Genomic DNA, 12655 nt, shown 5'->3' on the forward strand with positions numbered 1-12655 from the left:
GTGATTTGTGTAGGTTGAAGGCTCTTTTGCATTTGCTATTGCCATTCTTCATTCATCCACCATTGATATTTCTTTGCTCTACAGAGGGCAAAAGGACTATCACGATGGATGAAAAGTTTTTCACTGGGTACAGAAAGACAGTAGTTAAGCCTGAAGAAATACTTCTCTCTGTTGAAATACCCTACAGCAAGAAGGTAAGCTTGTAGGAAAATACTGTCCACAGAGCTAAAATGCTGTTAATTGAGAGTTATTTTCCATGCTAGACACTTTTTCCCTGACCAACCTCCAAATGCTTATGCAGTCCCAAGTGGACCAACAGACAAGTAAATTATTTGTAGAAAAACTAGCAATACACTATTTTTGACAAGCAAGGGAAGCTGCTCTCTGTGATAAAGTATGGTAAGCTCAAGAAGTTTTCTGGTGTGAGAAATACAAATTTCACTTTATTGTCTGAAGGTTTTTGAGTGCATTCAGTAACGACAAAATGTGACAAAGTGATGTTCCCAGAGGTATAAGTTCTGTTTGAAAAACAGTACAGCAAAGATTTTAGCAGTTCCTGACATAAAGTGAGGTTAAGGTTCCCAAGGCTCCTGCTTAATTTCTGTGAATCAAAATGGGAAAAGAAATTGTAAAAAGCATGTATGGATAAAAGGGAAATTCAGTTTCTGCATCCTTGCCTTGCAAGATGGAAACCGCAAGGACTGGTTTTTAGGCCATTTTGGCAATGTGGACTTGCAACTTCAAATGAGCCTGAAAAAATTCCTTCAAATAGAAAAATGAATGCTTTCCTGCTGTAGCAGCATGAACCTTGACTGATTCAGAGTGTCTCAGAGGTAAAACTCTCTTTTTTTCCTCTAGGGCTTAGAACACCAGACTATAATTTTATGCTTGTGAAGGTATTTACCTTTCTAGGGCTCAAGGCCCCAGGTTATAAGATGCAAGGATTCATGGTGTAGTGACACATTTTCTTTATAAATGAAAAACACTGATTTACTTAAAATGCTATCATATTATGGGATAGAACCAATAAGTCCTTTGTCTATCCTTTCAGATTTTGCTATGTAACTATTAAGGGAATACAAGTGGGTTTTTTAATGCTATTTTTTCATTTATTTTTTAAGTGTTCCTTTTTTGGTCTTGTGATAATTGCAAGAAACATCACTTCTTGCCAAAATGAGGAACACACTTGAGGCAGCCAATGGAAAACCACATGTTCCTCCATCCATATGACAGTCATAGAGGAATTTCACAAAACACAGAAATTTTTACAAGTACAGTGGCTTCATCCCTAGATTATATGCAGCTCATTGATCTGAAAAACTAAAATAACTTTTGAACTCTACCTCATGGTTTCTTGGCTGATCTTTGCCCACAGTCAGGGAGACTAAAGTTCTTCAGGGCATGTCTGAAGCTGCTGGCATGTGGCAGGCAAAGCCTTCTGCAACTGTGATTTCCTCACAAGTGGGAGCAGGGCTGTGTCAGCACACAGCTAGACAAATTTTTTTACTTTATGTTTGTTTAAAATTGATGTTACGTCTTGCATTGATGTAACTTGTCACAACAAGGATAAGACTGGCTAAACCCCAGAAACAATTAAACTAAAGAAGTTTAGAAGTTTACACAATTCAGTGTTACTGCAGAGGATTTGAGCTTAGGGTAGGCTTAATCACAGAGAGGCTGTCAAGGGAGAGGAGGCAACACCTTTTTTCCCTGCTAGTTTGTGTGTCAGATATTTAAGATATTCAGAGAATAAAGATTTTTGAACCTATACTTGTAAGGCAATTACAGCCAAGGAAAGGCAGTACTAGGAAAGAAAATAGCTCCTGGGATTAAAGATAAAATATAAACAGATTCCAGAAAAGAAAACTGCTTATCTTTTTGTAAATAACAAGGCATTCCTAAAACAGGACATGTCCTTTATTGAACAACCCTCTTTCTCTTTTGGACTAAAAAAACACTCCTTTCAGATAATGTTCACAAATATTATGCACCACTTGCATCATTACTCACCTAGTGACCATCAGTTTCTCATGTGCTTTTCCTTTCTCTATACATCTCTTATACATCTTTCTCTATTGCAGTCAATTTTTATGATAACAGTATTCTGTACTACCTAGACATCAAATAGAAGAAGCCTAGAAACGCAATGCTTATATATTTCTGTCTTTGGACATGAACCTTAACCTACTGTTTGCTCAGTATTGCCATCATAGGCTCATGGTATCACAATTTTTGTCCTACTGAAGAGACAGAAAGTGGTCATGAAATCTTATTTCCTCCTTTAATTTAGTATCCTCTAGCCTTCATTCATTGTTGATCTTCATATTCCATGGTGATGGGCTGAAGAAATTGTGTATGCTGCCTATGAATCTTGTGGGGCCTGTGGATTTCTTAATGTTTTCTTTTCTGGTATTGCATCTTGTCCAGAAAGGGAAAGGAGATGCTGGTCTAGGTCCTTAATATGCAGTCCTTAAGAGTAAGGGTTGTTTTGCTTTCCTGTGAGAATAACCAACACCTAGAAACTCTTACTGGGATAGTTTAGATGCTCTGTTGTTTCACCAAGAGGTGGGACAGACATGAGCAGCTGATTTGATGGTTATCTTACCTACACTCCTAGTGAAGAAAAATAGCGAGTGCCTTTCCTCCCACACTGGAGTCTGTACCAAGAGAATTACGGTGCTTTGTGAGGAGTGAAGGCAAATATTGTCCTCTTATTGCAATCATGTTATTGGAAATCTCTTAAGTATGCAGTAAGAGGCTCCTTTTTTTCCTCTTTGAAAGCTAATTGTTTTCACAAGTAGAGTGGCAGAATGTCCTTGCTGGGAGGATGCTACTGATGCTCCTCTGCTATTATCTGCAGGCTGCCAAGTAATTACTTGAATTCAGGAAATGAAACACACCCTCCAGTTATCTCTCCAGTAACAAGTCCTCGATGCACAAAAGGGACCTCTTGTGAAACTTGTCATTGTCAACAGTAGAGAAATTGTTCTTTACAATAATGAAAGAATTGCTGTCCTCTTCTGATTAGAAGTAATTAATGGAACAGACTGCTGTGCTGTGCAGAATCACTTGGCTAAAGTATTAGAGATTAAATTTGTCAGAAAACTCTGCAGAAAAGCTGTGCAAAAACATCAGATCTGATTCCTCTCTTAGTCTGCAGGATGCCTGAACAGTAATTTGTTGTAATGTGCAGCACAGGCAAGGGGATTGACCATACCATGACTCCAGGGTGACACTGTTACTCAGTGGATACTGGTGGAGTGTTAATCTCTTATCTACTGGCACTTTTCATAGGAGAGCTTCTGGGTTTTGTGATTTGGAGTTGCTGGTGCATTTACAAGAATTTCCTCACTCTGTTGAGACCAGCAGAGGATTCAGGACAGTAACTGAGAATTGTATTTGCAGTAACAGGTTGAAATTGTCTTATATTAATTAGTCTGGTCTATCCTAGAACTGAGAGACATTTGTTATTATGGATTTCAGTTCTTGAAGAGTTTGATGACTTCTGAGAGGAAGGGGTTTAGGATATGAGTTTTACTGATTAGACTTGCAGCTTAGCAGCCTGGGAGAAAGAAAAAGTTGCTGAGAAACTGTAATCTTGTTTATGTACAAGCAGTCTGTCCTGGTTCTTCCTCTAAAGATATGGAAAAAATTGTAATGGGTATGAGCAGATTTCCATCAAAGTTCACTTTCTCTACGGTCCTAGACTGGCTAATAACCATGGATCTAATACTGGAATCAACCATTGTACTATGTGAAAATATACAGTGTTGCCTGAACAAACATGTCCTGCTTGGCCCTGCATGATGAATCAATCAGATACAGTTCCCTGGAATAGCTCATCCATGTAGAGATAGATTAATAGCTTGCCAATATTTATACTTTAAAGCATGCCAAGGTAGAGAATAAAGAAATATTTTCCTGTCTTCTAGGGTGAATACTTCTCAGCTTTCAAGCAGGCTTCCCGTCGTGAAGATGACATTGCTATTGTGACCTGTGGGATGAGAGTCCTGTTCCAAGATGGCACTAGCCGGGTGGAGGAGATAAAACTAAGCTATGGAGGAATGGCTCCTACAACTGTCCTGGCACTAAAAACTTGCAAGGAGCTCACTGGCAGGTAAGATTTTTTCTGTGATAGAAAAGCTGTGTAATGGAATGGTTCTGATTTTCTCCAGGAGCAGTTCAAATACCCTAAATCATCTCTAATAGTACACAGAAGGAGAAAAGGGAAGAAGTGTAGCTACACTTCTGCAGCAGTGTGTGTTTTGTGTGATGCCTTGCTTCCTCCAGTACTCTTTACTCTCAAAGATTCATGTAATTCTCTTGTTCAGAGAGCCATTCTCTTGCCAAATTCACTCATCTGTTGAAGTGGACAGAAGCTGGATGTGGGCATGACCTAGAAAACTGGGTTTATCTCAAACTGGACTGAGAAATCCATGCTGTTATCATTTAATAGCTTTACTACATCTTTGGAAAAGGTGACCTGAGCCCAAGATGAGAGCAAAGCACACAAATATACTATAAGCAGATAGAACACATGGCTGTTGCTTGAAAGCTTGTGGGAATGGCATGAAGCTGTGTCAGGGTAGGCTTAGGTTAGATATTAGGAAAGAGGTTCTTCAACCAGAGGGTGGTTGGGCACTGGCACAGGCTCGCCAGGGAAATGGTCATAGCACCAAGCCTGACAGAGTTCAAGAAGTGTTTGAATGATACTCTCAGACACACAGTGTGATTCTTGGTGTGTCCTGTGTAAGCTGGACTTCAATGATCCTTGTGAGCCCCCTCCAACTCAGGAGATTCTCTAAGTCAGAAGAGTTAGTCTGCCCTGGTGATGTTTAGGGCTGAGCAAGGGCTCTGTGTCACCTTTGTTCCTTTGCAGAGACTGGAATGAGAAGCTGCTGCAGGATGCCTGCCGCTTACTGGCAGGTGAGATGGATTTGTCTCCCTCTGCCCCTGGTGGGATGGTGGATTTCCGACGCACACTCACCCTCAGCTTCTTCTTCAAGTTCTACCTGACGGTCCTTCAGAAACTGAGCAAGAACCTCAATGGCACTGTAAGTCCTGCTAGGGAAGGCAGATATTGGGGAGGGGGACCACTTTGTGCTGTCTTGGTGGGGAAGGCATGGGGAGGGTTCAGATTCGAGCAGAGTTGTACCCGAAAACAAAATCCATGTTGCAATAGCTGCCAGAGCTACTCTACTCCTCACCTCCATGTAAGTACAGTGTATCTTCCCACTTGCTTCCTCGTGGCATCCTCACCTTGTTGTGGAACGATGCTGCTCTGTAGGTTCACAGGATGATTCCTGGACTTTGCCCGTTGGTTGCGTTACAACCAGTCTTGTGGATCTGTGGCTATTCTTTGCACAGAGCCTGAGCCTTGTTTGCCTTTCACTCAGTGGAATATGAATTATCTTAACTGGAAGACGGAGAAGGGAAAAAATCCTGGGCTACTAGGGAATGTGAGAAAGGAATTGGCAGGGAAGATGATTTTCTTTAATATGTCTCTGGCAGAAAAATCTGTGTGAGCCCATCCCTTCAAACTACATCAGTGCTACAGAGCTGTTTCACAAAGATCCCATTGCAAATGCCCAGCTCTTCCAAGTAAGTAGCAGCTTTTCCAAGTAAGTAGCAGTATCAGCGTGATGTAGACTCAGGTTTTTCTGTAGCTCAAACTGTGCTTCTTATCTTCTTGTCTCCCTGAGTATGGTCATTACATAAACTTAAATAAAGCCATGCTTGAAATTTGTGTCTGGGCCTTAGTCCCTTCCTCACTGTAGGATACAATGTTCTTTCCTATTATTGCCCAAGACAATTGCTGATGTGTACAGCTTCATAAAAATCACTTTTTCTCCTGCAGCCAGCTCCACATCCAAACTGAAATTCCCTTTCTGCTTTTCCCAGTTACAGTCTGCCTTTCTTTGAATCTCTCAGGCTTCAGATTCAGCATGTATCTTCTTTTTTATTTCTCTGTTAGTGACCTGTTCTCTTCAGCTTTGAGAGTAGGATCCAGCTTCAGAACTTGAACCTTCTAAGCAAGCTGTCAAATCAAATCCTTCTCTTCCAGAGAAATTTCAAAATCCAAATCCCTCTCACTTCATTCTCTGCAGGTCCCTTCTGCAGCACCTCTTGTGGCACCTTGTTTACCTTCCTTTCCCACAGGACTGAGCCCCCATCCCATTCCCCATCTCACTAGAATGTTTCACAGTGCTTTTGCTCTTCCATCAACGCTTCCAACTCCTGCAATCTAAGCCAGTAGCAGTCAGCCTTGTGTTTTACTGCAGGAAGTGCCCAGGGGACAGGCAGTTGAAGATATGGTGGGACGGCCCTTGATGCACGTTTCGGCAGCCAAACAAGCAAGTGGAGAAGCTGTTTACTGTGATGACATCCCTCACTATGAGAATGAGCTGTATCTAACGCTGGTGACCAGCACCAAAGCCCACGCTAAGATCCTGTAAGTGTTGCTCCTGAGTTTCAGATGTTGCAAGTATTCGGTGCCTGGTGGCTTAGAAAACACTGTTCTGTCAAGCTGTGGGTGAGAGAAAGGTTTTTTCTTAGGTGAGAACTCCAGGTCATTGCCCGTTGTTACATGGAGGCGAGCTGTGTGTGTTACAGCTGCCTTGCAAGTGTGCGTCAATGGGAAAATAAGAGAATTAACAACAAACTTTGGGCTTTGCTGAAGCACAAACCCCTCCACCCTAGACACCTTTTTGCATTTCTCATCTCATACTCAAGCATGCAGAATTGTAAAGGATCAGGGTAGGAGAGCACCACGGTGTCTGATGTCATTTTAATCACTGAGAGGAGCATGCAGCTTGAAAATTCTCTTTCCTATTGACCTAAAAAGCTGTAACATGCAGTTCTACCAGCACTGCTGCTGCTGAGTCAGATGTGTGCACTTTCTGTTTTTTGCCTTGCACAACCTGCATTAGCTGTGATCAAGCCCTCTGCACAACAGTTGTATGTGAGTTGGATTCTGTAAATGTAGAGCTGTTAGTGCTTGGCTGTAGCAAGGTGGACAGGTCAGTATTTGGAAGTGCAGGCATATCTGAAAACATAACCACTCAGGGCAAGACTGATACATAATTTATAACAATAGTGAGTAACCAACTCCAAAAAGCCAATCCTGGCAGGTAATCTAAATTCTCATATGACTTTTAATTGCGGGACTGACTGCCTCCCACAAACCCCAATTTCATTTACATGGTGGTGGCTCTGCAGGCTCTTGCTTGCCCTCGACTGCTTTGGTGTGGGACACTCCATGTTACATTGCCTCATGTCATCCTCAATAGCCTTGCGATGTGCTGTCATTCCTTAGGCAATACTTCCTGCCTATTTAGGCTTCCTGCCCAGAGGTTTCCCACAGTGGTCTAACATGGGATGGGCAGCATGGTGGTCATGGATGCAGAGATGTAGTAGTTGACTCCCAGGTTATGTAAGAAATTGCTCTGTCATCATAGTTAAATTTTAGGTGTTGCAATGTGGTCATTGTTGAGTGCTGCAAACACTTAAGCATTGTTACTACTACCAGTGCAGATGGGGTGATAAAGAAAGCATCAGATCCATGCCTGTGACCACAGTATGCAGTGTTTTCTAGAGGTTGTTGTACACGTTCTCTTGCATTTGCATTGTGCACATGTATTTCAAGCCTGTATTATTCCTTAGAGGAAGTAGTAGAACATTTGGTTAGAGGACAGAATTATCTCAACCTATGATTTTGGCAGTCAAAATATTGACTCTGAAAACTTCCACTTCACCAAGTCAGATTTTGACCACCAATGTAAATCAGACATCATCTGCCTCTGTATTTGTAACTAAGGGGAACTGCCAGGGAATTGTTTCTGAGATGTTACAGCAGAAGCACGGGAAAGTGAACTTGCCAAAGAAAAATAGCATTGTCTTCAGTTCCTGCTCTCTAAGGGTTCATGTGGGAAAGTTCCTTTGCACATTTAATGTCTTTTTAAAAAAAGACTGTATCTCACTGGGATGCATAAACAGCTACTTTCAGGCACAGTTTGTATTGGAGTTTCAGAAATATAAACAACTGCTGAAAGAATTGCAGCAATTTACAGAAGACAATAAATCATTCAGTTAGCAAAAATAAAGCCACAGCTTTTCTATTTGCCACTGTTCCCTTGTAAAGGAAGACAATTATATAGCCAATGTACAAAAAATTGCGAAAGGAGCTTTACTAAGCCCTCCTATAACAATTAAATTATGTTGCTCTTTTATAGTCATTGAGTTTTAAATCTGTATATGATTCAAGCAGACAAGAATTTTGGTTAGATACTTCTTTTGCTGATTACCAAAGAAAGCCTTTCATGAAGCTTTTTGTCTTTTGGAACATCATTTCTTTGGCATCCTTTTAAAAACCCTGCAGCTTCCTTGTGATTAATACTCAACAATTTCTCCCTGACTCACAGACACATTTTCCTCTAGTGGTGAATCCATTGGTAGATGATACGTGTTTGCACTAAAATTTCATGTTTATGAATAGACAGGGAGGAATCTTGCATTCACAGAATCATGGCAGCTAAGAAGACAGTGGAGGCAAAGTATCACTAATATCCATTTGCCTTTGGCAAAGGGTGTCAAGGGAACTTTAGTACACCTGGGCATTGGATCAAGTTCAGATATGTTTTAGCTAAAAGATATATGGTATGATATAGTCCAAAGAAGCAGACTGGTGATCAGACTCACAGTCAGGATTCACAATATCATATACATTCAAAATTTTTTTAATCTAGTATGTTACCCTTTCTGCCTTGGTCTCACATGATATTCATGTAGCAGAACCAAACTTCAGGGAATCAGCCTGAACATGTATGGGAATCTCGTAAGCTCTGACACAAAGAACAAAGAGAAATAACACTATCTCTCCTCCTTTCTTTAGTTCTGTAGATGCATCTGAAGCTCAGAGTGTTCCTGGGTTTGTGTGTTTTGTCTCTGCCAAGGATGTTCCTGGCAGTAACATCACTGGCATCGCTAATGACGAGACTGTCTTTGCTGAAGATGTGGTATGTGGTTAAAAATAGCCTTTTCAATCATGTTGCTCAGGAGATAAGATTTCTCATATTGTCCAGTGAAGCCCTGTACCTTATACAGAGATAAATTCTGACTGCATTGGGGTCAATAGAAATCTTGGTGCCAAATTCAATAAGACCCGAGTCCCTTTGCCCTGTGCCCCCTCCTTTGTGTTATCTGCATGATTCTTCTCTAAGCTACAGCCAACTGGAGCAGGCTCCCTCATTCAGTTGCTCTCCAAATTTGTTCATGATTGTTTTCCCTGGACTTGTTTTAACTAGACTGTTCTGAAAGAACAGACTAAAATCTGCACAAAAGGAATAGATAAATGAGCCTCTCAGTTATTGCGTATATCCACACCAAATGATGGTGTGTCCTCATCTTGCCTCTAGGTCACTTGTGTTGGTCATATCATTGGTGCAGTCCTTGCAGACACACAGGAACATTCCAGAAGAGCAGCTAAAGCTGTGAAGATTAAGTATGAAGAACTTAAACCTATTGTCACAATTCAGGTAAGATGGCTCAGTTCTGCATCTGCAGTTGGCTTGGGACCCCCTGATGTCTAGTTCTGTTCTCACGCTTGCGGTTATTTAACCACGTTTTGTTTGTCTTTGTGGGTGCAACACGATATGGACAGAAAGAATAATTTGTGTATTTAAATATAAAGAAGACACATCTTTGATGTCCAACTGATTTAGAGTACATTAAGTCGTTTTGTGTTATTTAAAGCTGAAACAAATGAACCAAACTCGGGTAGATAGATTGTGATCAGCACAAATTTGTTTGAATTAACAATATTACTGTGATGTACATTCTTACCCACAGATGCTTGCTTTTAATATTCTCCAGCCCTGCTGGCTTCATTGATATCCACTCATTCTTCACTCCTTCATTTATAGCAGTCAATAATAGGGTGTGAAAATGTCTTTTCCAGTCCTGTCACTGCACTGTTTCTGTGAGATTTCTGCAGATCACTTGTCTAGTTTCTACGCTCATGAAATTGATTTTCAGGAGTTCATTCCCCACTGCGATCATTTCCATTGCCTTTATGGACACAGCCCTTAAATGGCTTTTCTCAAAATTGAAGAAAATCACGTCAACAATTTGTGATAATTTCATGCTTTTTTTTTTTACGTAGAAGATTTGTTGACAAGATTTCCTTATGAGACAGTAAAGACAAATTATAATATCTATACAGCATTCAGATCTAGAATTGAGAAAAAAAAGGTATGAAGCCATTCTTATTGTGGACCAATTAGAACCATGGGATTCTAATTAATTTCTTTTAATAGTCAGTGTTTCGTACCATGCGTTTTGTAATGTGAATTGTATTAATGCAAATACAGAGTCTGTGCATCGTCTTGGACAGACATTGGTACTACCATCTGAGGACAGAGATTTCGGGTTGTTTGTATGATTTGTGGATTCACAAACAATGTGTGAGAACTTCTCCTTTTCTGAGGCTTCCAGTTGTTTGTTCAACCAGGGAAGATAAAAGTGGAGCCAAAAATGTGCTGGTTTTTTTTTTGGTTTTGTTGTTCAATCATTCTGTGGGGTTTTTTTGTTATGGAAAGCTTCAGTTTTGGCAAAAGAAAAATGCCTTTGTAAAACATCCCCAAGAAAGATTATTGTGTATTATCTCAGAACTGAACTATTTCTGCAGAAGTTCTCATCTTATCTGAGAAATTTAGTTTTCTCTTTCTGTCTCTTTTCTTTTTTTTCTTTCTTTTTTCTTTTTTCCCTTATTTTCCTTTCCTCCACCTTTTGGGTCACATAGTTAATATAAGTTGTAAGTTACAGTTCCTATGGCTACAGACCTTGAGGTCCTGTGTCTGCAATGTAAAATGGGTCACGAGGAGCAATCTAAGATTGTCCAATTATGGTATTCATTGTGAAATTGCCATGTTGCCAAAAGTTATTTTGTACTGCTTTTAGTCAAGTCTCTTGACGATTACCATAGTTAGTGTCTGATAAGTTCTTGTGCTTTTTATCTTGGATATTTCTTCTTCAGTCAGAGGAAGTTTGATTTCACTCCTCTTACACTAAAATGTCATTGTGTCATTCTGTTTCCTAGGAAGCTATTGAGAAACAATCCTTTTTTAAGTCTATAAAGAGGATCAATAAGGGAGATGTGAAGAAAGGATTTGAAGAATCTGATCACATTTTGGAAGGTGAGAAAAAGCATTAATACTTCTTTTAAAATAGGATAGTTTGTGTGAAAAGAAGTCATCACCCTCCTTTTTATGCATATAACACTGAAAGTAAGGCTTGCAGGACTAAATAATTTTGTATAAAGTTTCAATCTTACATACAAATAGCTCATGCAAGATTTAATCCAGTTTCAAATAGACTTGGAGGCTCTGAGCTGTGCCCCTGTAAACACTCTCTTCCAATGTAAGGACACATTTTTCTTAAGCAAATATTCTACAAAGTGATTTTTTTTTTCTGAAATGTTTCCATATAGGAACTTTTTCCTGTCCAGGCATAGTCTTGTCTAAATCTTACAGACAGCCAATTAATCTGGTATACAACTGTATCTTAGGAAAATGGGACTTGCCTGTGGCTGTGGGTATCATGAAGAACATGGCACTGCTCTGTAGCACTTTCTCACCACTGATTGTTGGTCTCTCTTTGAGGACAGGGTTTTTTAGTGTGCTGCTTGGTTTTGCTAAGTTGGAGTCTGCCAAGGACGTTGTAGAGACGTGGGTAAACATAGAAATTATCAGAAGATAAAGATTTAAAATCTCTGTCAGTTAAGAGGGGAGAGTGACAGAGCTGTGAACTGAAGTAGTCAGTGGGAGCCATGTCATTGCTTGTATGTGTTTGTATCACCAATGAATAGCTTCTGAGAGGAAGAGTCTCAAACATCAGACTTTTGGAAAACTATGTTCTTACTGATAGTGTTCTTATTGAGGGTGTTTTATACCTTTTAGAGCTCTGAAAGGGAAGTTAAATCAGTTAAAGACACAAAGCCTGGTGTGAAGCGATTATTCTCGAAGATCACAGAGAAATATGCCCCCCTTACCCTCCATTGGGAAAGTGGGGAGTTATTTAAGTGAAACATCCCATTTTCATGTCTGTCTTTTGCTGTGTTTTGCTGTGCATTACTACAACTCCCCTCCTGCAGTCAGCCAAGCTTCAAAGGTGCTGGCACTTCCAAAGTGTCATAAGCTGTTGTTAGCAATTTCTTATAGTGTACTTCACTATACAAAATAAAAACGCTGTGCCAGAAAAGCCAGAAATTGTTCTGAGCTAAAAGAATAGTTTATTTGAAAGGCTATAATACTGTGTGAATGCCAGACCCCTCAAGAAGACAAGAGAAAGGCCCCTACTACATACCAGAGTAGGTGTTGTCTCAAGAAATGTGCATTTCTCACCTAATAAAGGCAGCTATTTTGTTTCTTCTGAATTTTGAACAAAAAGAAAAGAGAAACAGGATTGTGAGAACTGCTGTGAATATTAATTTTCATGCCAGCTGAATATACCAGGGCCATGACTGAGAAAGGAGGTCGATTCTGACATTTAATGGTGTGTAGCACGACTGAATATTGCACCCTCAGCACTGCCAGGTAGTATGTCCTGGGAAAGAGCCCCATGCAGTGATATTGATTCCCAGTGAGATCATCTTAAGGCA

The 12655-nt window shown here is 40.2% G+C and overlaps 1 protein-coding gene across 2 annotated transcripts in view; it reads left to right on the forward strand.

Moving 5' to 3' along the window:
• Nucleotides 1-12655, forward strand: part of XDH (xanthine dehydrogenase) — a 53523-nt gene that overhangs the window by 21676 nt on the left and 19192 nt on the right. Inside the window, exons 14-21 of one of the 2 annotated variants that reach the window (XM_027696488.1) lie at nt 85-194; nt 3933-4117; nt 4880-5054; nt 5509-5601; nt 6282-6451; nt 8891-9014; nt 9414-9533; nt 11096-11192. In XM_027696488.1, coding sequence (XP_027552289.1) covers nt 85-194; nt 3933-4117; nt 4880-5054; nt 5509-5601; nt 6282-6451; nt 8891-9014; nt 9414-9533; nt 11096-11192 — 1074 coding nt within the window. The remainder of the gene's footprint in view (nt 1-84; nt 195-3932; nt 4118-4879; nt 5055-5508; nt 5602-6281; nt 6452-8890; nt 9015-9413; nt 9534-11095; nt 11193-12655) is intronic. The other variant, XM_027696489.1, reaches the window with a different exon arrangement.

This window comes from Neopelma chrysocephalum, unplaced genomic scaffold (assembly GCF_003984885.1).
Source record: "Neopelma chrysocephalum unplaced genomic scaffold, ASM398488v2 Primary Assembly neopelma1_108, whole genome shotgun sequence".
NCBI classification, from domain to species: Eukaryota; Metazoa; Chordata; class Aves; order Passeriformes; family Pipridae; genus Neopelma; species Neopelma chrysocephalum.